The 27,958-nt window shown below is 39.8% G+C and overlaps 1 protein-coding gene across 16 annotated transcripts in view; it reads left to right on the top strand.

The window, feature by feature from the left end:
• The first annotated feature begins 265 nt into the window (after positions 1-265).
• The window catches only part of kif1b (kinesin family member 1B), an 81,330-nt gene continuing 53,637 nt past the window's right edge, over positions 266-27,958 (top strand). For 8 of the 16 annotated variants that reach the window (XM_010891772.4, XM_010891770.4, XM_010891768.4 and 5 more), the window contains exons 1-4: positions 277-575; positions 1,852-2,003; positions 27,113-27,189; positions 27,637-27,816. In XM_010891772.4, coding sequence (XP_010890074.2) covers positions 1,898-2,003; positions 27,113-27,189; positions 27,637-27,816 — 363 coding nt within the window. In that variant the 5' untranslated portion in view covers positions 277-575; positions 1,852-1,897. Of the gene's footprint in view, positions 576-1,851; positions 2,004-27,112; positions 27,190-27,636; positions 27,817-27,958 lie in introns of all 16 variants that reach the window. The other 8 variants (XM_034296071.1, XM_034296074.1, XM_034296073.1 and 5 more) reach the window with 3 other exon arrangements.

Here is a 27,958-nt window from a genome sequence, read left to right as displayed (position 1 = left end):
TAGGGAGTAGTGGAGACAAAGGTAAGTGGTCTTTAGGAATCTCTGAGACCCATCTGAAGCCCTGCCTGGGAAGTTCGTTCAGGGCTTAAATGCCACACGATCGAATTTAGCAGTACCGGAGCGGTAAGAAATCCTGCAGTATGGCGTCATGGCCAGATGCAACTGCCCATCAACATTTTCTGAGTTTTTATTGGCTACTCAATGCATTTTTCATTCAGTAGTCTGATTTCATTGGCTTTTGAGCTGTCAATCAGAGTAGTCGAAAGGGAGTTGACGTAATCTTTTCAGTAAATCAAGGCATTCTGTCCGTTCTTTTTCGTTTGTGTGCAGATATACCGCTACCTTTCATCCGAACTAGAATATAATCTCACAAAGGAAGAACCGAATGCAGTGGAAGCCCGTATGGTGGAGACTTAAACACCGCTATAATGTCTTTTTTTTATTATTAAAGTGGATTTATTGATCATTTTCCTGCGAGCATACTCAGATGACCAATATTAGACATAATTTTAACGCTTATTCGTTTTTGCTGCTTGTCTATGGTTTTGTAGACTTCTTCGTTTCGATCTTCAAAAGTAAGCAACCTAAATATGTTGATGTTTTATGTAAGCGTATATATATATATATGTGTGTGTTTATATATAAATATATATATATAGAGAGAGCGAGAGAGAGAGACCACGTCGTAGCTTGAGCATTTTGTCACACATGTAACCGATGAGAGCGAGTGATGTTTTTTAATATACATTTCCTTGATTCACTCCTCTGTTCTATTCTGAAATACACTAGGTGTTCTGATGCGGTATGAAATACCCTATCTTTGCACTATGTTATTACAAGTGATTACAAATCGAATATCCTGCGCGTGTAGTCATTCTTGCGAAAGGCGATACCAGGCCATTCTTAGATATGCTTCGAGACAGGCGATCTATTTAACTACAGGGTTAATTTAATCAATTATATCACTCGTTTTAGTGATAGGCTACACTTACATTGTAGAATTTCGGATTCGGCTACTTTGTTTTAAATCCTGCATGAAGCAAATGTTATACTTTGCCAAATGCTTAGCAAATGTTCAGCTTCTGTCTGCACGCTCTATTTATGTTTTCCAATCTACTAATGAACATTTCACAATTGTATAAACATATTTCATTTGTAACCTACGGAGATGTACGCTGTTTATCCTGTAGGCCTTCTACGTCTGGGATACAGTAGCCTATACCAACAAACAGAATAGATAGAATACCATGGGCGTATGCCTCGGCTAGTAGCTCAAATGGCTGATTTGATGAAAACATCAGACCTGCGAGTCGATGCAATGCCCATATTCGTGAGTTTGCACAAAAATATGAAACCAAATTAAATCTACACTATAGTTATAGTTAGGCCTACTGTAATAGGAAACATAATATTCTCTTTATTCATGTATTTATGTGGCACATAGCCTAATGTATCCGCTATCAGTCGGCCATATTTGTAGGCTCCTTTACACCGCAAATGTTTTTTTTTCGGCATCTTTGATCACGGGAAATCCCTTTTTATTGTACTATAAAATGTTATGATCATCTTTTATTACTTATATCTATGCCATATCAATTGGATTGAACAGGAAGTACACCATTTCCGAATAGACTTTAATGACAACTGACATCCACTGAACTTGAGACATAAAGCTGCTATTACTCATGTGGCTTTTAATTGTTATTCAACAACTTGTCAACATTGTGTCCCTGTCTCAAAAATCTGACCTTGTAATATCCCATCTAACAAGTCATCCATTGACAACATGCGTTGCGATTCTAAGTCAATAATTGCCTTTTAAAAGTAAAATAATTATGTTTCTTTCTCCAGGAGGGTAATTTTTGGAATCATACTATTCTTGGGTGAAACTGCAACCATGTCCGGGGCGTCTGTGAAAGTCGCTGTCCGTGTTCGTCCCTTTAACTCAAGAGAGACAAGCAAGGAGTCGAAATGCATAATTCAGATGCAAGGCAATTCTACTAGTAAGTAACACAGATGCAAATAAACACGCACATACAGGCAATATCCCCATAACTGGAGCACCAAGTAGTTACAAATCTGACACAACGGTTTCCACATGGGCACACCGGCTAAGGGGTCTTGGGACAATGAACCAACTGGATTGTTCAGGGTTGTAAAACATCTGACGATTTTGGAATCAACACCCTTCTCAGTGAGTTCCTCTTCCTTTGAATAGAAATACATGCCTGAGGAGCTTCAAGAAATTCTAGTGCAGTTTGGAGACCTGTAAGTTAGGTCACATAACAGATTTCAAATGGCATCCTATTTCCAATATAGTGCCATACTTTGGTTAGAGTCTCTGTGGCAGGGGCATTCAAATCCTATATTATGATGTCTGGGACCTGATGGTTTTCTGTTCTACCTCATTAATTGCACCCCTCAATGTCACACGTCTAACTCCCTGAGTAGGGGGTTGCAATGAAAAGATGGAGTGGAACTGGCTTCCAGGTAGTGGAGGATAGGGCTCCATTTGGGATGCAGACAGCCTACTCTTTGGGTTCTTTCCTTCCCTGTTCATCATTGCATTGTCCCACATTTGGGACTGTTTGATATTTGTAGCAATGCCTATATCTACTTGTCTGGAGTGTGCAGAAATTGTTTTCAAAGAGCAATTGGACCTCTGCGCTGTTATGTACTTTCTATGGAATGGAAAGGTCAAAACAAACTTAATTACTGTAATTGTTATTCAGTTGTTGTGTCAACTGACGGAATTCCTCCCCATCCAATTGCATATAATACAAATATGTGCCTGGAATGAATATGTATGATAGGCGTTGACATTTTTACAAGCCATTTTTGAATCAGCCAACATCTGCAGCATCTACCATGAATGGTAATCCGGTAAACAGATATGTAATGGCTATAACATACTTTTGGATTTATTTACATAGCTGTCATTTTGCAGACAGTGTTATTCAGAACCACTTACAGCTGTGAGTGTATGCATTTTCATACCTTTTTTGTATTGGCACTGTGAGAATTCCCAAATATGGCATTGCCAGTGCCATTCTCTACCAAATATAAGCAATGGTTTTGGAATTGACAATCCCTGTATGAGAAATGGATGCCTACATCTTATGTGTAGGAAGTAGGGCTGTGATTTTGAAAACTTTTGAAACCTTTGAGACGAATAATGCTAATTAATGTCTTTAAATGTTGCACATTGACAAAGAAATCCCGGAAGAAAACCTGATTAATACTTTTTTGCATAGATCATTGGCAAAAACATACCCTGTTTCCAAAAAAGTTGGGATGTTGTGTAAAATGCAAATATGTGCAAATCATTTGAAACCCTATACTCCATAGAATATAGTACAAAGACAATATATCAAATGTAGAAACTGAGACATTTACCTACATACCTACTTTGAATTTGATGCCAGCAACACATTTCAAAAAAGTTGTGACAGAGGCAACAAAAGACTGGAAAAGTTGTGTAATGCAAAAAAACTAAACCTGGTCGAATATCTCACAACTAATTAGGTCAATTGGCAATAGGACAGGAACATGATTGGGTATTAAAAGATAATTCTAGAGAGGATGGGCCTGTCAGAAGTGAGGATGGGAAGGGTTCATTAATCTGGGAAAGACTGTGCGTGCAAATAGTGCAACAATTTAATAATGTTTATCATCATCAAAGAGTTTGGGGATCTCATCATCAATGGTACACAATATCATTTAAAGATTCCAAGAATCTGGAGAAATCTCTCAATGGAAGGGACAAGGCCGAAAACCAATATTGGATGGCCGTGATCTTTGGGCCCTCAGGCGGCACAGCATTAAAAACAGACATGGTTCTGTAGTGGATATCACTGTTTGGGCTCAGGAACCCTTCTGAAAACCATTGTCTGTGAACACAGTACATCACTGAATCCACAAATGCAAGTTAATAATTCACCATGCAAAGAAGAAACCATATATTAACAAGATCCAGGAACGCCACCGCCTTCTCTGGGCCTGAGCTCATTTAAAGAGGACTGAGGCGAAGTGGAAAACTGACTAATGAAATTATTTTTGGGAGTCATGGACACTGTGTCCTCCGGACAAAAGAGGAGAGGTACAATCCAGTTTCTAATCAGTGCACAAAAAACAGCATGCAGGATGGTATAGGGGTGCATTAGTGCACATAGCATGGCTGACTTGCACATCTGTGAAGGCACCATTAAAGCTGAACAACAATATATACAGGTTTTGGAGCAACATTTGCTACCATCCAGATAACGTTGTTTTCAGGGAAGGCTTTTTTCAGCAACACTATGCCAAACCACATTCTGCACGTATTACAACAGCATGGTTGTGTAGTAAATGAGTCTGGGCACAAAACTAGCCTGCCTGCAGTCCAAACCTGTCACCCATTGAAAACATTTGGCACATTATGAAATGAAAAATACGACAAAGGAGACCCTGAACTGAGCAGCTGAAATCCTATATCAAGCAAGAATGGGAATAGATTTCAAAACTACAGCAATTGGTCTCCTCAATTCCCAAATGCTTACAGAGTATCGTTAAAAGAAGAGGTGATGCAACACAGTGGTAAATATGCCCCTGTCCCAACTTTTTTGAAAAGTATTGCTGGCTTTAAAAATGGGCATGTATTTTTCTAAAAACAATAACATTTCTCAGTTTAAACATTTGATATGTTGTTTTTCTACTATTTACAATAAAATATAGGAATAACTGATTTGCAAACCATTGCATTCTGTTTTTATTATTATTATTATTATTTTCCCAACTTTTTGGGAAACAGAGTTCCTGTTGTAACACAACAAGAACATTTCAAATAAGCAAAGAGAAACGTCAGTCTTTCATTACTTTGAGATATGAAGGTCGGTCCATCTGGACAATGTAAATAAAAATAGTTTATTCCAGTACAGTCGCCAAAAACCTCAAGCGCCCATGAGGTCTGCCACAGTAAAGGAAGACCCAGACATCTACTGCAGACGATGTGTTCATTAGAGTTGCCAGCCCCAGAAATTTGCAATTAACTGCACCTCAGATTGTTGCTCAAATAAATGCTTCACTGTGTTCAACTAAGACACATCTCAACCATAACTGTTCAGAGGAGACTGTTCAGAGGAGACAGGATACATTTGTGAGTAAAAACCAGATTCAAGCAAAGAAGCCTGTGGTGAAGGACACCAATTAGAAGAGACTTGCTTGGGCCAAGAAACATGAGAAATGGACATCAGACAGGTGGAAATCTGTCCTTTGGTTTGATGAGTCCAAATTTAGATTTTTGGTTCCAACCGCTGCGTGTTTGCTAGACGCAGAGTGGGTGAGATACAAAGTGGGTGAACAGATGATCTCGGCATGTGAAGCATGGAGGAGGTGTGATGGTGTGGGAGTACTTTGCTGATGACACTGTCTTGGGTTGCACGATTTTGGAAATCGATATTTTGTTTGTCTGCGTTATATATTGCGATATGAAAAAATACAGGATATAATCAGAAAGAGCTTTGGCTATCAACCATAACTTACCAACTGTAAGATGCTGTCTGTGGCCAAAGCACTGCAATCTGATGCAGTTCTTCAGGTGCATCCTTCACCGTGTTCGCGGCATTGTCTGTTGTTACTACAGACTAGACGACTCTCATCTAGTCCCCAATCAGCTAAAGCTTCTCTCATCCCTGTTGCGATGTTCTCACTTGTATGATCCTCTGGAAAAAATGCAGTCTGCAAACAGCGACTTTTCAGGTGGAAGTCCTCATTAATAAAGTGTACGGTCAGACTTATGTAGGGCTCCGTTGTCCAGCTGGACCACAAGTCTGTTGTTGCTGTATAATATTCCACTTGTGACAGCTCTGTTTCAACTTGTTCCTTGCATTTTTCGTACAGCTCTGGGATGGCAACTTGAGAAAAATAGTTGCGTGATGGTGTTACATACCGCTTGTCAAGCGACCAGATCGTTTTTAAAACCCTCTTTGGTAACCTGTTACCATGTCTTTGGCTACGTGAAATGTTATTGAATCTGTGATTTTTCTCTGCCGTTTGGAACCTCTCTCGTATGGTTTAATACTGGCAAATGCATCCGATTTTTGCTTTGGACGCAATTGAGATACTTTCTGGTGGTGCCGCCTTAAATGATCAAACACATTGGTCGTGTTGCCTCGTGTTGTGGCCACCGTTGCAAGGAACTCTTGACAAAGTACCTGTTTTTGGTAGCCTAAATATTTCCATATAATTGACGATGCATTTTTGCAACCAAATTCTCAATTTCGTTTTTTTTTTGCCTGTTCCTCGCTCATCATTTCGTCACGCGCAAGCAGAGCCTGCATGTCAGCCAAGTGCAGCAACCAACTCGGGTTTAAAATAATAATAATAAATTGTGTATAAAATAACCCATAAATCAGAGTAAATTACCTTATAACTGACAGATATAATGCACATTTTCCATTTGAAAAAAATATATATTGTAGATAGATATGTTTACCTTACTAAATAGCACAATCTGAGATGTGACTATTGGCCCAAAACGCTGCTCTTGGCTGTGTAAGGGCTATTTGACCAAGAAGGAGTGTGATGGAGTGCAAAAAGTTTGTCAGAAATTGTATAAAATGTTAGCATGTTAGCTAATAAGGGTTTATGTTTGAATATTTGCTCAGCTCTGGCCAAATGCTATGCCACGCCAATGGAGGTTAGTCATTTTTTCCTCTGTGTGAAGTTTAGAGCTGAACCCCTCCCTGAGGACTACAATCACAACAATGACTGAACTATTGGATATGTCCCAGCAACCAATGGGTTGTGTTATGAGCTAGAAAAATCATTATTTGCTTTTATACCATAGCTGGTTACAGATGATCCCATCCCTAATTACTTGTTCTACAACACCCCTAGTTATTTTCACTTAAATGATTGCAGTGTAAGGAGATTCAGACTTAAAAATGTTGCAAACAAAAGACATGGGATATTTTTTTGTATGAATCGTCAGGCAATATACATCTCTGGAAAAAATTAAGAGACCACTGCACATTTTACTTTCCTTTCCAAAAAAGTTGAAAAGGAAGGTTTTGAGTGAGAAATAGAAGGGTTAAAATTAAGAGACCACTGCAAATTGAACGCCTCCTCACTCAAAACGTGCCATGGTCTCTTAATTTTTTATGGCGCTGTATATCCAGCTGGATACCGGCCAAGCCTAGTAGCCAGTGATTCACCATATCCAGTGGTGTGTGACTAATGGTGCCTGAGAAGGTGTACTTACCCATCCAGCTAAGGAAAGCCACCCTGTGTGAACGATTTGATAAGAACCAGTGACAGTGTTGCCTACTCTTAATGATGTAAGTAATATTTCCCATGCATATCACCAATCTGTCCTGTTCTGGCCTGGATATTGTCTTCACACTGACCTGTCTATCATTATTCTAGCCATGATGATGGATGCACAAGAGGAATGTAGTGAGGAGTTTGAATGCCTAATGATTTGCATGTTGTTGTGGCAGTAAATGGGAACACTGTAATTAACCGTGTTTACTGTTCAGAGAATGGCTTTACACACGATGTTGGGGAAGCTACTTTGAAAAGGTAGTTTACCCAGCTACCAATTACTTATCACTAAAGCAAATTTAAGCTACTTTTCTAAAATATGATTTCAACTAAAGTTACTAAAGTAGTAAACTAAATCTAAACTGATTTGGGAAAAATATGGACAAAATACTAAATACTATACTTTTAAATTAACTACAAGGCTAGCTATTCCATTACCTACTGCCAAATGGGGCATTAAAACTCTCATCATACTGTATGAACAATCTATTCATTGCCAGATGGTTGTTTGCCTTATGTTATTTACCTGGTAAAAGAGCCTGTAACTCAGCCCATTTAAGAACCTGTTCCACCGACAGCTTTCCCCTAAAGCATTATTCCATAAACACCCAAATACATATTACCAACTTTCTGGTTGACCTATTATTTTCCTGTCGCCAAAAGCAAATCTGTATTCTAGAATGTTATACAAGCTGGCTTGGGAATGACAGTAAAAACAAACGTTTAAATTAGATTAGATTCAACTTTATTGTCATTGAACAAGTACAAGTACGGTACATCGAAATGCCTTAGCATCTGACCAGAAGTGCAAATTGAAGTATTAAGAATATGTATTACCAGTGGAAGGTGTAGATGTGCAATCAAGGCACATGTAGAACAAATGGCAATACTAAATGTGCAGTTAAGGCAAATAGAGGAGGGCAGAAAATGTAAAGGTATTGAGTGTAGTGTACACCGATCAGCCATAACATTAAGACCACTGACAGGTGAAGTGGATGACACTGATAATCTATATAAATATGTACACCGATCAGCCATACTATTATGACCACTGACAGGTGAAGTGGATAACACTGATAATCTATATAAATATGTACACCGATCAGCCATAACATTATGATGACTGACAGGTGAAGTAACACTGATAATCTCGTTATTGTGGCACCTGTCAGTGGGTGGGATATATAAGACAGCAAATGTACATTACGTCCTCAAACTTGATGTGTTAGAAGCAGTAAAAATGGGAAAGCGTATGGATCTGAGCGACTTTGACAAGAGCCAAATTGTCATAGTTAGATGACTGAGTTACAGCATCTCCAAAACTGCAGCCCTTGTGGGGTGTTCTATCATAAGTGGTACTAAGAAGGAAAAGCGGTGAACCAGCAACAGGGTCAAGGGTGGCCAATGATTATTGATGCACGTGGGGAGCAAAGGCTGGCCCGTGTGGTCCGATTCAAAAGACTAGCTACTGTAGCTCAAATTGATGAAAAAGTAAATGCTGGTACTGATAGAAAGGTGTTAGAACACCCAGTGCATCACAGTTTGTTGCATATGGGGCTGCATAGCCACAGGGCAGTCAGGGTGCCTATGCTGACCAAACATGACCAATCCATTGAGGCCCCACCTTGCAACTTACAGGACTTAAAGGATCTGCTACTAACGTCTTGGTGCCAGATACCACAGAATACCTTCAGAGGTCTACCGGAGTCCATCCCTCGATGGGTCAGGGCTGTTTTTGTGACAAAAAGGGGACCTACACAATATTAAGCAGGTGGTCATAATGTTACGGCTGATGGGTGTATGTTACAAGTGGGATAAATAGTTGTGGAGGTACAACTGCCAATTTTAAATGGCATTCTAATGTGCAGTCGAGTTAAACTGAAGGAGTCTGAAGTATCTGAAGCTCACCACATTGTCCCAGTTCTCCATAGTAGTTGTCACACGTGATCCCAGATGGTACAGGTTATTGTGTGATCCCAGATTGCAGCACACCATCAGGGGGTTATGGTGTGCATTCTGTAGAATAGCTAGATATGCTCGCTTCTTTTGTTTGTATTCCCTAATGAGGCATTCCTTATTATGAATGTGCCTTTGATGACAGGAAATGTTTCTCTAAAAGGGATATGTCGGAAAGATGGTAAATATATGGTATTTTTGCAATATACAGGATGTATTTTTCAGTTGAATTGTGTCTTTACTTAATTTCTGGGTGTCTTCGTTAGGCCAATGACACTTTAAGGTGACTTTTGGCTTGCAGAGGAGCCAAGCTGCAGTAGAATATGCAGTGTTTTGTAGGGTGGGGGGGGGGGTAGTAGTGAGCAATAGGGAGTGGGAAGCTGCAGAAAATAGTACTTCCCATCCTCTCTTCTGTCACATGCACAGATTGCAGCTCAGAGTTGGAACCTGGCAGGCAGCCCGTTCTGCCTTGATCAGTGCCCCATTGCAGATGGTATGCTGAGAATGTTGTCTTGCCTGTGGCAGGAAGGCCCACATACACTGATTGACCCAACCTTCGGTCAATGAAATATAACGCCCTTTCTCTAGTTCACTTCTATGTCTCCCAAATATTGAATAGGTGTGGTCCCAGGCGATTTTTCCCTGGTTTAGGAGATTTTGGCATTCGGTCTCAGTTGGCGAGTTTTGTTAGAGGGCCTGAATTTGGGAAACATTTTGGAAAAATTATTAAGGGGAGTGGGTCAAAGACTGGGCTGATCCAATTTCGTCGACTGGTCAATTGCTTGGTTGGCTGGGGTTCATGAGGCACACATCTTAAGGCTAATCCAGCGCGTGTTGGATACATTTACCTGTTGCATACCGATAGCCGATATTCATATAACACAATTGCCCAATGTCCATATAAATGCCAGTGATTTGTCATTTCTATACCTATGTACCCTGGCATAAATTAAATACAAATATTGCTACTGATGATGCTTCTAATTTCCACAAATGCAAATTCAATGATACAAAAGTTATCTTTCTATATATTTTAATTACAAAATATGAACGAAATGAATGGAACTTAGATAATAACAAATATACTTTCTGTAATTGAACCTTATACATTGCTTAGATGACTTCGGGAACAAAATTGCAAAAGAGAAAACAAAATTGACTAATTCAAATAATTAAAATAACTGGAGCATATTGGATGCCTATTCAGCAAGCACCATTGGTCTGAAATAATCAATTAAATTCAAAGCAATTGACTGATTTGCTATATTACATTTTTAAGATGAGCGTTTTCTAATCTGTGAAACTGAAATGAAAGTTCTACACTATTAGCAGCAACAGGAGAAAAAAACAAAACTACTCCATTCACAGAATAATGAAAAAGTACATACAACCATGTAATGTTCGGACCCAGGCCTGGAAATGCGGATTTAGGGCCATGTACACGATGCAAGTCAACACATGTATGTGGATGACTTTTCAGGGTATATTTAGCCTAGATGAACTTAAGTTCTTGCAGTACATTGTCAAAGTCAATTATTTTACAGAGGAAGTCTCACTACGGTTGGGCAAGCTTACGATACCGTTGTCTTTCAACAATGATTGACAGCCATCGTTGATGGTGACAGCAGGACTTCAGTGTTTAAGCATATTGGAAGTTGACTCACACTGTCGGAGTCTGGCAGTGCACAACAGTGCAGTGAGCATACAGAAGGGCAACATCCCAAATTACTTTTTCACTCTTTACACATTTAATTTCAATGTGTCTTGTTGACCCCCGAATACCCTACTCTTTCTTGATCGACTATTGAATAAACCTTCAGAGAGAGAGAGAGCGTGAGAGAGCGAAACAAACTATTGAAAGATGGAATAATTGAGTAGGGAGTTTAAACAAACGTGCTTAAGGCTCTTTGTCTAACGTTTAATGAATTATGCTTTCACCTTGGGTGTTTTCGGTGGTCCAGGCCATGTCTTCCGGTGCACATGAACTGTTGCAGCATGACCGGACCCTGGTCTTTAATCAAAAACACTTTTTATGGAGTAAAAACTTGTGCCGGTCAAAGGAGCATAAACATTTTGAAACATAACTTTCACATTCTTCATTTATTTAATGAATTGTTTCTGTCAGAAAATTGTTTTGCCAACCAAAAATCTAACAGGCTATTTGCCGATGGACTTAAATAAAAAGTAATTTTGTCAAAATGGGCATAAGCTCCCACACCCATAAGCACTACAAACCTGATGCTGCATTTTTCTTTCCTATAAGTCAGCCATATTTTCTTTTAATGATTTATGGCGCTAAACTGATGTTGATTCAAACTATGTTTGGATAGCAGTGTCATCTCTGCTGAATGTTAGAAAAACTACTCCAATTGAGAAATCATTGGAAGTCCCAGAAACATATAACATGAATCTTCAAATTTGTTGAAATTTGAAATTGCTGCAGTATTTTCTTTCTTCTGTTGTTCAGAAATGTGAAACGGAGACTTATCTAACCAAATTGTGAGTAAAGAAAGAAATGTGCAGAATTTGATACATGCTTTTTGATCTGTAGCACCTGAGAAAACAGTCACAGAAATGCCAGGTCTGAAACTATTGCTGATCTTGGGTAATTTAAGATTTTTAGAACGGCAAGGTTGGTAAGTGACATGGAAGACTCAAAATCAGAGACACCGAGAATACAGACCCTGAATACCCGTGTCCATTTCTAAGCATCTACAAGGGCTGGAAATCCTCCCTAGATAAGCATTAATGGGGCGGCTGGTTGTTAGCCTCGTAAAATATGTTTTCTTCTTTACGGTGGTGCTGTGATGCCTAACATAACCCTAATGCCACTAATGTGATACCCTAGTGCCAATGTCATGATACCTAACCTAAATGTTAAGTAACAGCTTAGCTGTAAACCTTAAATGGCATTTGTATCGAGGGGGCTTTCATTTTGAATCAATTACATTAATGAACAACATACTAGCGAAACATTAAAAAGAGCAATGTAACAGGGAGTCGTTATGGAGCTATAGCGCTGAGGATAGATTGATATTAAACATAGTAACACTGGTGATTGGTTTTTTGTTTCTTATCAAGCTGCTTGCTCAACCCGGAAGTCTAGACCACAATCTTGACGCACTGGAAGGAATGCAGTAACCATATTTTAATACTAATCCCCTAAACCTGGACTGAGCTAGGAAATTGCACCACTATCTGTAGGTCCCCAGGACCTATATATATATATTAAAAAAAAAGCTGTACACAAATTTCACTGTACACAAATATAATTGAGTTAATCACTGAATAATAAAAAAAAAAACACTTAACAGATTAGTCCAAGTGTAATGTCCACAACTGACAGTCCAATTTGATTCAAGGTTCCTTGATGAGTTTAATAGAAGGATGGACATATATTATATTATAAGTGTGCTTTGTGGTGGTCTGAGGGGCATTGTCCTACACTAAGTTGTAAACATCATAGGTACCTTATACAGTAGAAGGTGACATTTTTGGTTACACCTGCATTGTTAAAATACCCTTCTGCTGAGTCCCCTCCCAGGGTGAACAGGTTCCATCAAAACTCAAAAACACATCAAAACACTTATATGAATGTGGGAAGCTAAGGGTGGGTGAGATGCCACAATAAGGTGTTCAAAAGGTGATAATGTAAGCCTAAGGCGAGATTGGGTAATGTTGTCCAATGGCAGATCGTAGTGCTGTTGAGCCTTCTGCAGACCGGGGCAAGTGACCTGATTAAGGGCTTGTAATCCTACAGCTTGTCTGAGTTCACCAGGCTTCGCAGCAATGTAATCTCCCTCCTGATTTTGCAGGTGCACCCACCCACTCTGTACGACATTCCTTGCTTGGCCTAATACCACAGTCATTTTTAGGAATGGGTCTGGGACAGGACACAATGCATTCTTGGCCTGTGGTTCTCAACTCCGTTCCTTAAGTACCCCCAACAGTGCAACATATTTTTCACTGTAGCTGGGGACCAGCACACCTTATTTACCTTGTCATCTATTTATCAGGCCCTCAAAAAGTCGAATTCTGTATGTTAGTCCAGGGATGTGAACCACTGCTTTAGGGTATTAAAATTCACTGTATGATTTAATTCAAATGTGTTTGTATAAAAGAAAACCAAACATGCAATAATGAAGGTTCTGTTTCTTTTTCAAAATCTGAGGCAAAAAAAAGCACAATTACTAAACAAAGCTACAGAAAGAAAAATTGTTAATGATGTTACACATGGGATACATTTTTTTTGCTTTGTAATGGCACAACATATCAGTAATCTGTTAAATACATCTGATTGATACGCCAGAGGTTAAATAAAGTCCCAACTTACATTACCACTGGACTTGAAAAGGAACCATGAGGATCATGCATTGTAGTATTTGACAAACTAACAAAAGAAAGTTTTGATTTAGGTGACCATTAATATTAATCAGCTAGAATGTGTGGATTGCAACGGAGTGATCATTAAATGTTTTTACAACCAAGTCAAATGGTTACTAAGTGCGACTAAATTGTTGTAGTCCGGAGCCCTGCAATGGCATACAGTGGATATATAAAGTTTACACACCCCTGTGAAAATGCCAGGTTTTTGTGATGTAATAGAATGAGACAAAGATAAATCATGTCAGAACTTTTTCCACTTTTAATGTGAAAAATAAAAACCTCACAATAACCTGGTTGCATAAGTGCACACCCTCTTATAACTGGGGATGTGGCTGTGTTCAGAAGTAACCAATCACATTCAAACTCATGTTAAATAGAAGTCATTACACACCTGCCATCATTTAAAGTGACTCTGATTAATCACAAATAAAGTTGAGGTGCTCTAGTAGGATTTTCCTGACATTTACTTAGTTGCATCATAGAGCAAAAGCCATGGTCTGCAGAGAGCTTCCAAAGCATCAGAGGGATCTCATTGTTGAAAGATATCAGTCAAGAGAAGGGTACAAAAGAACTTCCAAATAATTAAATATACCATGGAACACAGTGAAGACAGTCATCATCAAGTGGAGAAAATATGTCACAACAGAGACATTACCAAGAACTGGAGGTCCCTCCAAAATTTATGAAAAGACGAGAAGAAAACTGGTCAGAGAGGCTTCCAAGAGGCCTACAGCAACATTAAAGGAACTGCAGGAATTTCTGGCAAGTACTGGGTGTGTGCTACATGTGACAACAATCTCCCGTATTCTTCATATGAATGGGCTATGGGGTAGGGTGGCAAAAAGGAAGCCTTTTTTTACAATGAAAAACATCCAAGCCCGGCTGAAGTTTGCAAAAACAAACATCAAGTCCCCCAAAAGCATGTGGGACAATGTATTATGGTCTAATGAAACCAAGGTTGAACTCAAAAGGTATGCTTAGCTTAGGTATGCTTAAGTATGCTTAGCACAAAAACTACACTGCACACCATACCCACAGTGAAGCATGTTGGTGGCAGCATCATGCTTTGGGTCTGTTTTTTCTTCAGCTGGAACTGGGACCTTATTCAGGGTGGAGGGAATTATAAACCGTTTATTGCCATGTCAAGATGTGCCATGCTAATAGACTCCTACCCAAAAAGACTGAGTGCTGTAATAAAATCAAAAGGTGCTTCCACAAAGTATTAGTTTAACAGTGTGCACACTTATGCAACCAGGTTATTGTGAGTTTATTTTTATTTTTCCCCATCAAAGATTTCAGTTTGTTTTTCAATTGAATTGTTCATGTTATAGGTCACATTAAAGGTGGAAAAAGTTCTGACATGATTTATCTTTGTCTCATTCTTTTACATCAAAGGACCTGGCATTTTAAAAGGGGTGTGTAGACTTTTTGTATCCACTGTACACCATCTACCCAGGCAGAGGTCAAAAAGGTTAAGGTTAAAAACCTCTTGTTTGACTTCTGCTGTTTCAATAATTCAGTTAGCTTTTTGCACGATTTAATTCCCCAATAGGAATAGTAATTAACATCACATTACGCCAAAGGAAAACAACATAGGATTTACTGTAAGTAATCTTTTTTCTAGTGTGTACACAATATCCTTGAATGAATACGAAATATGAAATCACATGTTATGTCCATTAGGTACTGTATTTTACACAAGCATTATCTATCATGCCAGTCTTTTGATCCAATGTTGTAGTTCAACAGAATATAAGTAATGGAATAATAACACCTCATTCTATTTACTCTGTATTACCTGACACATTGGGTTGATAACTAAATGTGATCAAATGGCTTATGAGGCTTATACAGGTCTCTGTAGAAAATGTACCTTGCTGTATTTTTAGCTTTTTGCGTGTGTGTGTACTGTGTTCCTTCCTGCAGAAGATGAGATATAAGAAGCCTTAGCGGTGGTGGGGGAGGGCATGGGGTTGCAGCCACATCAACAGTAGCAGTAGAGACAGTGAAAGTCATTCACAAGCCTCCATCCCGTGCGAGACAGCGTGATGCAGCATCACGAAGACGTCCTGCAAGGAATGATGGGACTTCAAAATGCGCGAGGCACACACACCGTCAAGCTAGCTTGACCCCTAGAGGTCGTTGATGTTATTGATTTTTCTGCGTCTGGTGCGTTTTCCCTTTCCACTTTTTGGACACCACTTCTGGCAGGAAGCCTTCCTATTGGCTATTATTTTCATGCAGAGCATCTAGTCCTGTGTAGCTCAGTTTATAGAGAATTGCAATGCTGGACTTGTGGGTTTGATTACCGTAGGGGTATGAAAATATTATCCTCTCTGCTTTAAGTTGCTACGGATATGAACATCTGCTAAATGACTTAAATGCTAAAATTGAATCAATCAAGATTAGACATGATCCTTCTCCGATTCCGCCGTGAGGATCAAGTTTCTCCAATGTAGCCTGTGATAACACTGTCATGAATAGAAAATGCTTAATCATAATGCAAGATAGGGGTTTTAGAGCATCTTTTCCTGAATCATATTAACCAGATGATATTATCAAGCCATATCATGACAGCTTTTTTAGTCAAAAATTGCAGGAACATAAAGCCCACTATTATGCAGCTGTTTCTTTGTGTAACTAAAGGGGACTCATACTGGACACGCCACACTGACATCAAAGTGGAGCTCTCTTGATAGGAACTATCTCTTGCCACAGATGGATATACAGTATTATTCATTAGAAGAATGTACAAAAAATATCTGTATAACTTGCTAACATGCAGTCATGTAAATTGCTTATCAAAGTACTTAGAAATAGTCAGAAAATAGTCAGAAAAACTGTGGAGTATTAAATTCTTTGAATTAGCACTGATCCAATGCTCACTTTTTCTAAAGTGTATTCTTAACTATATCTCTTATAACCCATCAGCAATTTTGTTATGAGGTTGTGGCACATCTTGCAGGATTTTGTTTGCATTGCTGTAGACTTTATAACTTCTGGAGTTTCCCACATTCACAGATAAATGGGTTTTTACTTAAGCAGACCAGCACTACAGTTTTCTTTCCAGACCTTGTTTCCCTTGTTTGATTCCCTCCCACAGATTATGATCTCAATGCAGAGACTAGTGCAGTGACTAGGGTGAGCTTTGTAGTCCAGTCACGGGCTGCGTGGTTTTGGTCAGCGTCTCATTTTGTATTATTCATGGGGTTTGGGGAGGGAGGGATACGAGTGTATTATTTGTAATACTTAATGAATAAAATCCTCCCTCTGGTTCTCTTCTGTCTTTTGAATTTCTGCCTTAACGACACAGCACAGTCAAAAATTTGATTTTTCCACAAAAACCGTTGTTTCATTCTCACACTTAAGTTGAAATGACACTGGAAATTATGATAATCTGTAAGTGCTGGCTGGCAAAACTACCTGTAAATTCTGCCTGTTTGGCTAGGATGGTACTTGTGGCCTACTGCATGATGTCACAAGGCTGATTGGATTATAATAGACCAGTGGTTTCTCATCAGGGTGCGGGGGTGAGCTCTAACCCATGTCTGTGTACAGAAACATTTTCAAATTTGTTTCCTAATGCTCACACAATCAGACAAAGCATTTGAAAATATATGAAAGTTGTGATTACGAAATAAGAAAGTGGTTTATAAGAAAAAGTGTCGAAGTTGAAAATGCTATGAATTCATCTACATGGGGGATCTGCTTGTCTCATGCTGCTCATCTGTGCCAATTCAGATAACATACATTCACATTCAGTGGCTGTTGAAGGTGTGGAAGAAATAGTTCCCGGACACCAGGAATTACAAAGTGTAGCTGAGTTCTTTATCAGTTTTACATGCAGCCAGCTGGGTTTCTCTGACTAATATAGACTGAGATTCCTCTTTTATATCAGGAAGTACAATAAAAGAGATGCCGGTCAATAGCAGTGGTGATAAGAACAAAAGGCTACATAGCCATCATGAACAGATATTTAATCCTGGCAGACAGGGTACATTGATGACCTCCCATAATGACAAAAGGTTAACAGGTAGACACTTCTAGCAGATTCAAGTCATAAAGGTCCTATAAAGAAAATAATCAAAGAGCTTCACCTGCACTAGCCGCTATCACCATTTAACCGACTTCCCTTCCTAGAGAGAGACACCATGTTCTAACACAAGAATCCGGTTAATGGTTTAAATAAAACCTTTAGACACACTATCACACACGAAGATGTACTATTCTGAGTAAGTGTAAGTATCAACAAGTGTAAAGTCAACAGTTAGTCAATGTATTTTATAAAGCCCTTTCTACATCAGTTGTCACCAAGTTCTTATACAGTGCTCAACAATTATGTTGGTTGGCTTACTGTCATGTTCCCACCATTGTAATTTGTGAATAGTACAATTTACTACAAACCTCCAATCCATTTGATCACATACATATTTATTCTGGGAGATTATTTCGAATGTATTTCTTACTCTTGGATAAACAGTTCAAACTGCATCCGCTGATGTTTGAAAGGCATTCCAAGGAGCTAATTCTCTTAGTAATTTGAAGTCAAGGTTCACTGTGTATTTGTGTGTGAATGCCTATCCTGGCATAGCAAGGTCCTTCTTTTTAGATATCGCTTGTAAGTACACTCAAACCAGTTTTAAAACTGTCATCTTCTTTCGGTACTGCATAAAAAGGTTTGTTGTGAACTGTTAAAATTATCGTTCTAATCCAAATGGGCTTAATATTATGATCAGTATCTGATTTAATTTTTATGATTTCTGTGTGCTCAGAAGGAGGACATTGTAAATTTGTAGATTGTAGTTTCATTGATGTTATTTTCAATAAATACCAGTCTGCTATCACTACTGCAAGGGTGTTACTCTTGACTGGGCAGTCTCCCAGGACACAGGAAGTGTTTAGAAGGAGCTTTGACCCTTGAGGGGAGGCACTTGCAGGTGTGGGAAATAATATCCTCTTTGAACCTCCTCCATGAGTTTTTGCCCAAGCTGTGAAAACAGCTCAAATTTCCGATGTTTTCTCAGAGGATCCCTGAGCTAACATCTATAATTTCATGCAAAGTTGCAAAATTAAAAGTTTTTTTACAATGTTTATTTGCATATTAGTTTGTTTTTCAATTGAATTGTTTACATTATAGGTCACATTAAATCATGTCAGAACCTTTTCCACTTTTATCTTTGTCTCATTCTTTTACATCACAAAAACCTGGCATTTTAACAGGGGTGTGTAGACTTTTTATAACCACTGTACCTGAGTTGGGCACTCAGGTGATTTGACAGTGTTTTCCTTCTCTTGTCACACTATTATGCATAGGTTTTTGAAAGAGACCTTGTTGGCTTTGCCTGTTTTCTCTCAGGTCTAAATTCTAGAAGCCTCTGGACAGCCTCTGGCATCCTTGCATCAGGGAGTCTGCGTAAGCTTCTAATAATCGCAAGGCGCTCTGTGTGATTGGCTAGTTATTTGTCTGTGCTTGGTTATAGGAGTGTTGCGGATTGTGTCGGAAAGGTTGGTCGGCTGAAATCTCCCCATCCCTTCCTGTCGGCATTCAAAGCACCAGCTGCCATCTGGTGTTGTATAAATAGACCGGACTCTCAGGCTAGAGCAGCTGGGAAAGGTTAGGCCGGCCCTGCTCTCCTTCCCAGTTGTTTCCAGCCAGACAGACAACCCCACATAACCTTTCATTAATTCACCTTCTGTCAGCAATGACTATCACACTCTATTGGTGGATTATTTGTCACACAAAAGCCATAATATTTTCTATAATGTATAAAACCAATGTGCTTCTAGGCTTTATAATTTGTTTGTGGTCCAAATACAATCAAATCCAAGTTGTATAATTTTTGCCGGGCCGTGTAAGCGAAGCCAGCCTAGAAGAGTGAATGTCTCTTACTGAGTCCTTCCATCCCTGACTGACTGACTGACTACCCCTTGTTAAATAGTGTAGTGGTTAGAGACGCGTTCAAATCCTGTCAACACACATGATGCCTGAGGTTCAGGACAGACAATAACTTTATGTAGCTACGTAACAGGAAGCCTAAAATAAAACTGTTCTGGTAGTTATTAGGATTTGTTCAGGAAAGTCCAACACTTCGCTGCCTACACGATTCTCTCGTCTTTTCACTTGACAAAAAAGTCAGTTATAAATATATCATCACCTATATTGATAGATACTCAATGTCATTCACGAATAGCTAATTAGCTGTTAAAACGGCCAGTGGTAAAAGAGGATTTGTTCAGAATAGACAAAAACCTCACTGGCTACAACCTTCTGTAGCTATGGGAAGCCTAAAATGAAACTGTTTTCTGTTGTGATGGCCCAACAAGGCTTCATTAGCGTTATTTTAGCAGCAGGATATTAAGCTGGCAGCACTCAGATTTTCATTATCACATTAAAAACCGTCATTGACATTTAGATGGTCATATAGTTAACAATCTAGTATGTAAAAAAAAAAAAAAAGAACAGACAAGAACAACATTGGAGCGGATATTAAACATAAAATGACAGACTACATTGTTAACTATATCGACTTATATAATTCAATGATGGCTTTTATTTTGAAAAAGAAAATCTGAGTTAGTGCTACTAGCATAATATCCTGCTGCTAGAGAACGGGCATCACTAGTTTACTGTTATATTGTGACTTTCTGGTGGATTTTTGAATGATGTCTTAGCATTTCTTCAGGATAGTCAAACACTTCGCTGGCTACACAATTCTCTCGTCTTTTCACTTGACATAAAAGTCTGTTAATGTCACCTATATTGATACAGTAGTTATTGTAACAGTCATTCACGAATGGCAAATAAGCTGTTAAAACAGCCAGTGGCAAAAGCCATACAGTTAATAGATGCTTTTTGTGGTGGAGGTAAACTTCATAAGAAACATTACTAAGTTTAACCCAATGCGTAATGGCGTCTAGCGACATATTACTGGCTAATGAGCTTTTAAAATGGCCAGTGGCAAAATCATACAGTTCATAGAAACTATTTGTGGTGGAGGTAAACTTCATAAGAAACATTACTCAGTTTAACATGATGGTTAATGGTTTCTAACGCAATATTCAAACTTGACATGATGTTAATGCACGACAACATTATATAATGTCAATATGTTATACTGACACCCGGCAAATGGTCAGCTCTGTGGGGTTGTGGTTAAAGACACAGCCTTTCACGTGGGGGAGCTAGGTTAGAATTTTGAGAGCCATGATCAACCCTTTCTATTGCGGGCCGACTGAACTAGGCTTGCCTGGTTTCTTGTTTTACAACCATTGTAAAGATAAAGATGGCTGTTTTTCCTGTCTATAAAACAAGTTTACATTAAACTTGCAAATCTTGCAGGATTTTATGCACTGTTTACATTGGCTATGCCAACCCCACACTACGACTGTTGGTTGCAGTCACACTCAAGCTCCAACACCGCTTCTCCATAGAAATTCTAAAGTTTGATGAAAGTGGCCATGTAATCATAACAGGGGAACCGTAAGGCAAAGTGAAAAGGATCATTGTCCGTGACCAAGGGAAACTGACTGTATAAAGGCTTGTCATAACTGATTACCTAATGTGTTGTGCAGGCTGTGTCATGAACGTCAGCCCTGTATTCACTGCATTGTTCTCATATCTTCCTGTGTTTTTCTCTCTGCCCTCGACCAGTAAAAGGGTGTCATGAATGGCCTGCAGAGTACCAGTGGAGAATTCTTTAGTGAAATAATGAAATAAAATGGGGAACTAATGTTATAAAGTGCTGATGTATTGGGAAAGGTTACTCATGGTCCAAGCTGATGTGTTTGAATGTAAAAATTTGAGTGGTTAGATTTTGTTTTTAGCCTAATCTCATGATTAGGTAAACACTCTGTCACCTTTTCTGGATAAAATAAAAGTCCACCACACTGGCAAAATGAAGGCTTGGCCCAAAAACAAAACTGTGTTGTGTCCTAAATCTATTTGGATCAGGCTTTATTGTTTGTTTTTCTTGGTGCAGGGCGATAACCTACAGGGCTGAAATAGTGTGTGTTGTGTTTAAGGCACTGATACAAATCCCACACAGCAGTCACTGTTTTGGAGATTTTGAGTGTTGGGTTTGTTGCACGCTCAGCTGTTTGTCCAGAGCATATGACCACCGGTCAGGCACTGGTCTGAGCTTGCAGCATTGCAACCATTGAAACCCTACCAGCTGTGCTAAGGCCCTGGGTGTCCCAGCTGACAAGCACACCACTGCCAAACATTAAGAACAGCACGCTAAATATGTGAGTGACAGGCTGTTTCCTCTTAACATGGTGGTGTGTCTTCATTACTGGGCCGATCACCAATAAACAGAACTGTAACATTCTAGGTTATAAAAATGCTAGTAAAATATATTGTTATTATTCTGTCCCATTTGATTTAGGCAAAACTGGTTCTTGATCAGGACTTGTACAGAGCTTCTTTTTTACTGTATGCCTGATGTATAAATGCTGTCATATTAAAAAGGTTTGATGGCCTACCTACAAATTAAAAATGTTAAATGTGCCTTTTATATACACTCACCTAAAGGATTATTAGGAACACCTGTTCAATTTCTCATTAATGTAATTATCTAATCAACCAATCACATGGCAGTTGCTTCAATGAATTTAGGGGTGTGGTCCTGGTCAAGACAATCTCCTGAACTCCAAACTAAATGTCAGAATGGGAAAGAAAGGTGATTTAAGCAATTTTGAGCGTGGCATGGTTGTTGGTGCCAGATGGGCCGGTCTGAGTATTTCACAATCTGCTCAGTTACTGGGATTTTCACGCACAGCCATTTCTAGGGTTTACAAATATTGGTGTGAAAAGGGAAAAACATCCAGTATGCGGCAGTCCTGTGGGCAAAAATGCCTTGTTGATGCTAGAGGTCAGAGGAGAATGGGCCGACTGATTCAAGCTGATAGAAGAGCAACTTTGACTGAAATAACCACTCGTTACAACCGAGGTATGCAGCAAAGCATTTGTGAAGCCACAACACGCACAACCTTGAGACGGATGGGCTACAACAGCAGAAGACCCCACCGGGTACCACTCATCTCCACTACAAATAGGAAAAAGAGGCTACAATTTGCACAAGCGCACCAAAATTGGACAGTTGAAGACTGGAAGAATGTTGCCTGGTCTGATGAGTATCGATTTCTGTTGAGACATTCAGATGGTAGAGTCAGAATTTCGCGTAAACAGAATGAGAACATGGATCCATCATGCCTTGTTACCACTGTGCAGGCTGGTGGTGGTGGTGTAATGGTGTGGGGGATGTTTTCTTGGCACACTTTAGGCCCCTTAGTGCCAATTGAGCATCATTTAAATGCCACGGCCTACCTGAGCATTGTTTCTGACCATGTCCATCCCTTTATGACCACCATGTACCCATCCTCTGATAATGCACCATGTCACAAAGCTCGAATCATTTCAAATTGGTTTCTTGAACATGACAATGAGTTCACTGTACTGAAATGGCCCCCACAGTCACCAGATCTCAACCCAATAGAGCATCTTTGGGATGTGGTGGAACGGGAGCTTGGTGCCCTGGATGTGCATCCCACAAATCTCCATCAACTGCAAGATGCTATCCTATCAATATGGGCCAACATTTCTAAAGAATGCTTTCAGCACCTTGTTTAATCAATGCCATGTAGAATAAAGGCAGGTCTGATATATATATATATATATATATATATATATATATATATATATATATAAGAAAGTGTTTATATATATATATATATATATATATATATATATATATATTTGTAGTTACAAAGATGATTGTTGATCACCCTCACAGGTTACAAAGTGGATCCTAGTTATGGATGAGCTATTTATCAGGTAGCATAAAGACTGTTGTTTGGGGTACACCTGCACCATGCACACCTGCAAATGTATAGTGCCCGCTGTAATATTTGGGACAGTAAGTGTATCTTCTAAGTCTAGATCCTCAGCTTCTATTTGAGGGTGTTTGGGTGTTTATCGGTTTTACCATTTTGTCATGATAAAAATGTAAACGTGCAATTTCTTCCTATCGAAATTGTTCATCTTGCATACCTCCTTTACCATATTAGAGGGACGTTAGTCACGCTCGGCCAGATGGATAAGAGGGAGCTACATGTTTTACTCAGAGAGATGAAGATGGAGAAAGAGGGGGGAGTGGGTGTGTTAAGTCATTGTGGGCAGCCACTTCATGAGCATGAATCACTTTCAAGAGTAAACGCTCCTCCTCTAATGCAGACTGCTAAATGAGCCATGTTTACTCCTTGATCTGAATAAATACCAAGTGTGCCCCACTGAAAAGACATGCATCTGAATGTGTTCAGAGCCGGTGAATACAGAGTTTGGGCCTTCTATACCGAGAAAATTGTTCTCAGAGTCTGGCTAATTGTTGTCCCAACACTAGTTAAATATTTGTTCATATGTGTGGTTACTTGTTGAGTGGAGATTCCCAGACCTCTAACCTGTGTACGGTAGACCATGTACAGATGGAAGAATTGGCTTGCCCCAGTCACTGTCCACATGCCGCAACCTGGATCTGGGTGCCAGTCTAGGCCCGGAATCATCAGCTGTGTCCCAAGGGCGCCATATTTCCTATGGGAAAGGTAGTGCACTGTAAAGGGACTGTGGACTGTGGTACCATTTGGTATGCCGCCATCTTCTGCCATTTTATACTGCAGAGCAGGTGGCCTTTGCATCAGAACAGAGCTTAGGCAGTCCGCCTCGTTAATAGCTCATGTGGATTGTTCCTGGAAAGGGGTAAAAGGGCCGTTGGTAATGTAAATCCCAGCACATTTCCATTTCCACCTCCCCGGGGCTCCAGTTTCCTGTTGGGCATGGGGTCTAAAGTCAGAACGAGTTTTATTTAGCCCTCGTCTATCCTCAGTTCCCAACATGGAAGTTATTGAAAACCTTGGCCAGCTCAAGGGGGCGGACCTCTGATCGCAAATCTCGTCAGGATAAAATTAAACTCTTACCTGTGTTGTTTTTTTTCTCTCTTAAGGGTTCAATGCATGGTCGAAATGGTTGAGTTGGCTGCTCTGTCTTTTCTAAAGATACTCTGACTTTCTTTTGGTGTGTGACCTAGGTGTTAAAGACTGCAATATGCGCTCCCCTCTCGCTTCCTCTACAGCCACTGCATTATTAATCAGTGTCCCACCACACGTTGGTTTTTCTATCCTAGAGAAAATGAACATTTATCTCCTAACTCTTGCCTTAACCTTTATGCTTCCACTTAACCTAACCCTCAACCTGATCTCAATGCCTAAATCTTAAAACGATCCCCTCAGCCACACACATACACAAATGCACAGTTTTGTATTTCTAATGCTTAAACCTAAACAGTAGTGCTGGTTTTGTAGTCCTGGACTAAAAAATCTAGATCAGTGGAAATCTCCAAAAACTTCCTAATAAGGGCAGTTTTTTGGGGGGTTTTACTGTTCTTGTGAGGACTTCTTGTCCTAATCTGATTTGTTGAACCAAAACACACATGCCCTTTTAAAATAATTAAAATCCAAAACATTCAAAAAGGTAAATGTCATGGACATGGAGACTCTTCTGGGTACAGGAAAGCACCTCCTCCATACTTACGGTTGCCCATAACCGCTCAGTGTGCAGAGGCCTCTTGAGTACCTTCGGGCTGAAGCAGCCGTATGTGGCTATATGTCACTCATTGACTGGGAAGGGGATTGCTCCTACCCTGGGCTGCAGCAGCATCAGGGGTCAGGTTAAGAGTCATTCACTACGCAGGGAATAGGGTTCCATTTGGCCTGCTGTGATGCAATCCTCTGAATGGCTAACTGGGGTTTTCCCCCCAGTCCCGGGCTGCTGGGGTTGCTGTTACTGCTCTGTTTGGTTTGTTGCTAGGCTCTGAGCGCTATTAGGCAGTATTCCTTTTTTCCATTCACCCTGCTCTCCCCTCCCTGAACAGTGCAAGTCTGGCTAGCCTCAGCAAAGTCCCCTATGTTGGCCCGAAGTCTGGCCGAACTGTCAAGCAGCAAATCAGTCATTAATATCTGCATAAATACGCTGCAGTACATTCCTCTGGGTCTTTGCGTCCCCATTTTACTCTCCTCCCCTCCACAAGGAGCTTAGCTTTCTGTTTGTGTGGAAAACCTGGACATCTGTGGGCTAGAGATTTTTCCCAAACTTCTCCCTATGCCTTACATAGTGCAGACTGGCATTGTACCGTTTCTCTTGTGGTTCTGACTAGGGCTGACCCCGCTCGTTTGTTTAGACAGTAGGCTGTTGCTTGACTGAGTTGACTACTCGATGGTGGAGATCCTCACTGTAGTTACTACAGTGTTGTGAGCTATTATACATTTTTCTTTCCAACATTTTGCTAGCTCTGATACAATTGGAAATTGGTAATTATTTAGCTAGGAGGCCATATTTCTTCTCTGTCACATGTCTCTGGGAATGTTTTTTGTGAGGGCACACCACCAGTTCCTGACAGAATCCTGCCTCCATTTGGAGCCTGTGTGTGCACTAGCTTGGGGACCATCTTAAGACTATAGGGCTGCACTCCAAACCCAAAATATACAGCCACTAAGCACTTGATTAGGAACTTTTCCCCATCAAACCGGGTGCCATTTGACATGCAGGTGCAACTTTTAAAAGCTGCCCTTTCGGCCCTTAACTGAAACATTGCAGTGGCTAATACCTTTAACTAGATACCTATGGTACATGTCCAAAGGCAATGCAGTGGGAAGTGATGTGCCATTTGACACGCTGCCCAGCAAGCGTGGTTGAGAGGGATGAAATGCCAGGCATGGCTTTGGATTGCTGTTCATTAAGGAATGCCTCTGTGGCCAGTCTTAGCTAGGCTGGGCTGAGAAAATATGTTGTCATAATTGTCATCCCACATACAGTACTTTGACATGACAGATGAAGGATTAGCGGTACCCATTGCTAGCTTTGCAAAAATGTGTAGAGGCTGAGAGCATATTGCCATACTACCCAATGTCTTCTGCCTTTGTTTGATGGATGCAATCATGTTTTATTGTGCCAACTTCTCTTCCAAGAGCAGAACATTTATTATTTATGATCGGAGATCATAATTCATTGCGCCTTAGTTGTATTGTAGGACGTGTGATATGATAACTATGAAACCCTAAATATATATATAAAAATAATTATTTATTTTTCGTTCTTTGCTAAAGGTGTTACCGTTATTGTAAATATGAACATTTGACAGAAATGTTCGTATTTTCTATCAGATACATTATTTTTGAGAAATGAAATGAATGAAATCCTAGTGTGTCTGTGTTTTAGACTATGCTCTAAGGCAACACCGTTGTACAAATGGCAGTAAACTGAAATGTTAACTGACTGAAATGTTAACTGACCCAAACCTCGCGTTTGCAATTCATTGCCCTGTGAGCCGATTTAAAGAAAAGCGGAAGTGGTCTAAACTCTCACACTTAGATTTATGGTAGATATTATCAGCCTTGTGATGAATGTCTTCTTCCTCAACAGTTATATCCAACCCCAAGAACCCAAAGGACCCAGCAAAGTCCTTCAGCTTTGACCACTCTTACTGGTCCCACACTACGGTGAGCTTTCTTTCTTTTTGTCTTTGGTCTGATTTCATCCTAAATGGCATCATGTCTGCTAACACGGGCATGGACACTTATGAAGATTTTTTTGTAACTTTTCTGTAGTTTGCAGAAACATGCATTTAAAGAGATTTCTTTTTTTGAATGCTTGTCCATTTCCCACTACCTTTTAGTTACAGCATATCACACATTTAGTTGTTTTTATTCAGTATTCAATTCCTGGGCATTTTTGGCTGGCGTAGGTGCTTACATGAACCGTAATAGTAGTATGAAATGTATTCATCACACATCAAACTCACAAAACAATAGAAAAGGGTTCTATTGCAGTTCTGCGGTCTATTCGTGTTGGGACAACCCATATAGTAATGTGTGCATGCTTGACTTAAAAGTCCTTTTAGATGAAAGCGTATGCTAAATGGCTCATGTTCTTTTTATTTATTTCAGCCTGAGGACCCTGCCTTTGCCTCACAGAGCCTTGTGTACAATGACCTTGGCAAAGAGATGCTGCAGCATGCCTTTGATGGCTACAACGTCTGCATCTTTGCATACGGCCAGACTGGAGCTGGGAAGTCCTATACCATGATGGGCAGGCAGGAGGAAGGACAGGAGGGAATTATTCCACTGGTATGTGCCTCTCACCTCAAAACTCCAATAGTCGTAGAAATGACCAATAATATTTACTCTGGAGCACACTTGCGGTTGCTGTTAAACAGATTGAAGGAATATCTAAAACAAGTTTTAGTTAATCTTTCCTGTTGTTTCGTCT

Source organism: Esox lucius, chromosome 12, assembly GCF_011004845.1.
Source record: "Esox lucius isolate fEsoLuc1 chromosome 12, fEsoLuc1.pri, whole genome shotgun sequence".
In the NCBI taxonomy this organism is placed as follows: domain Eukaryota; kingdom Metazoa; phylum Chordata; class Actinopteri; order Esociformes; family Esocidae; genus Esox; species Esox lucius.
Note: the sequence above shows the minus strand (reverse complement) of the source record. Positions and strands in the feature narration are given on the sequence as shown.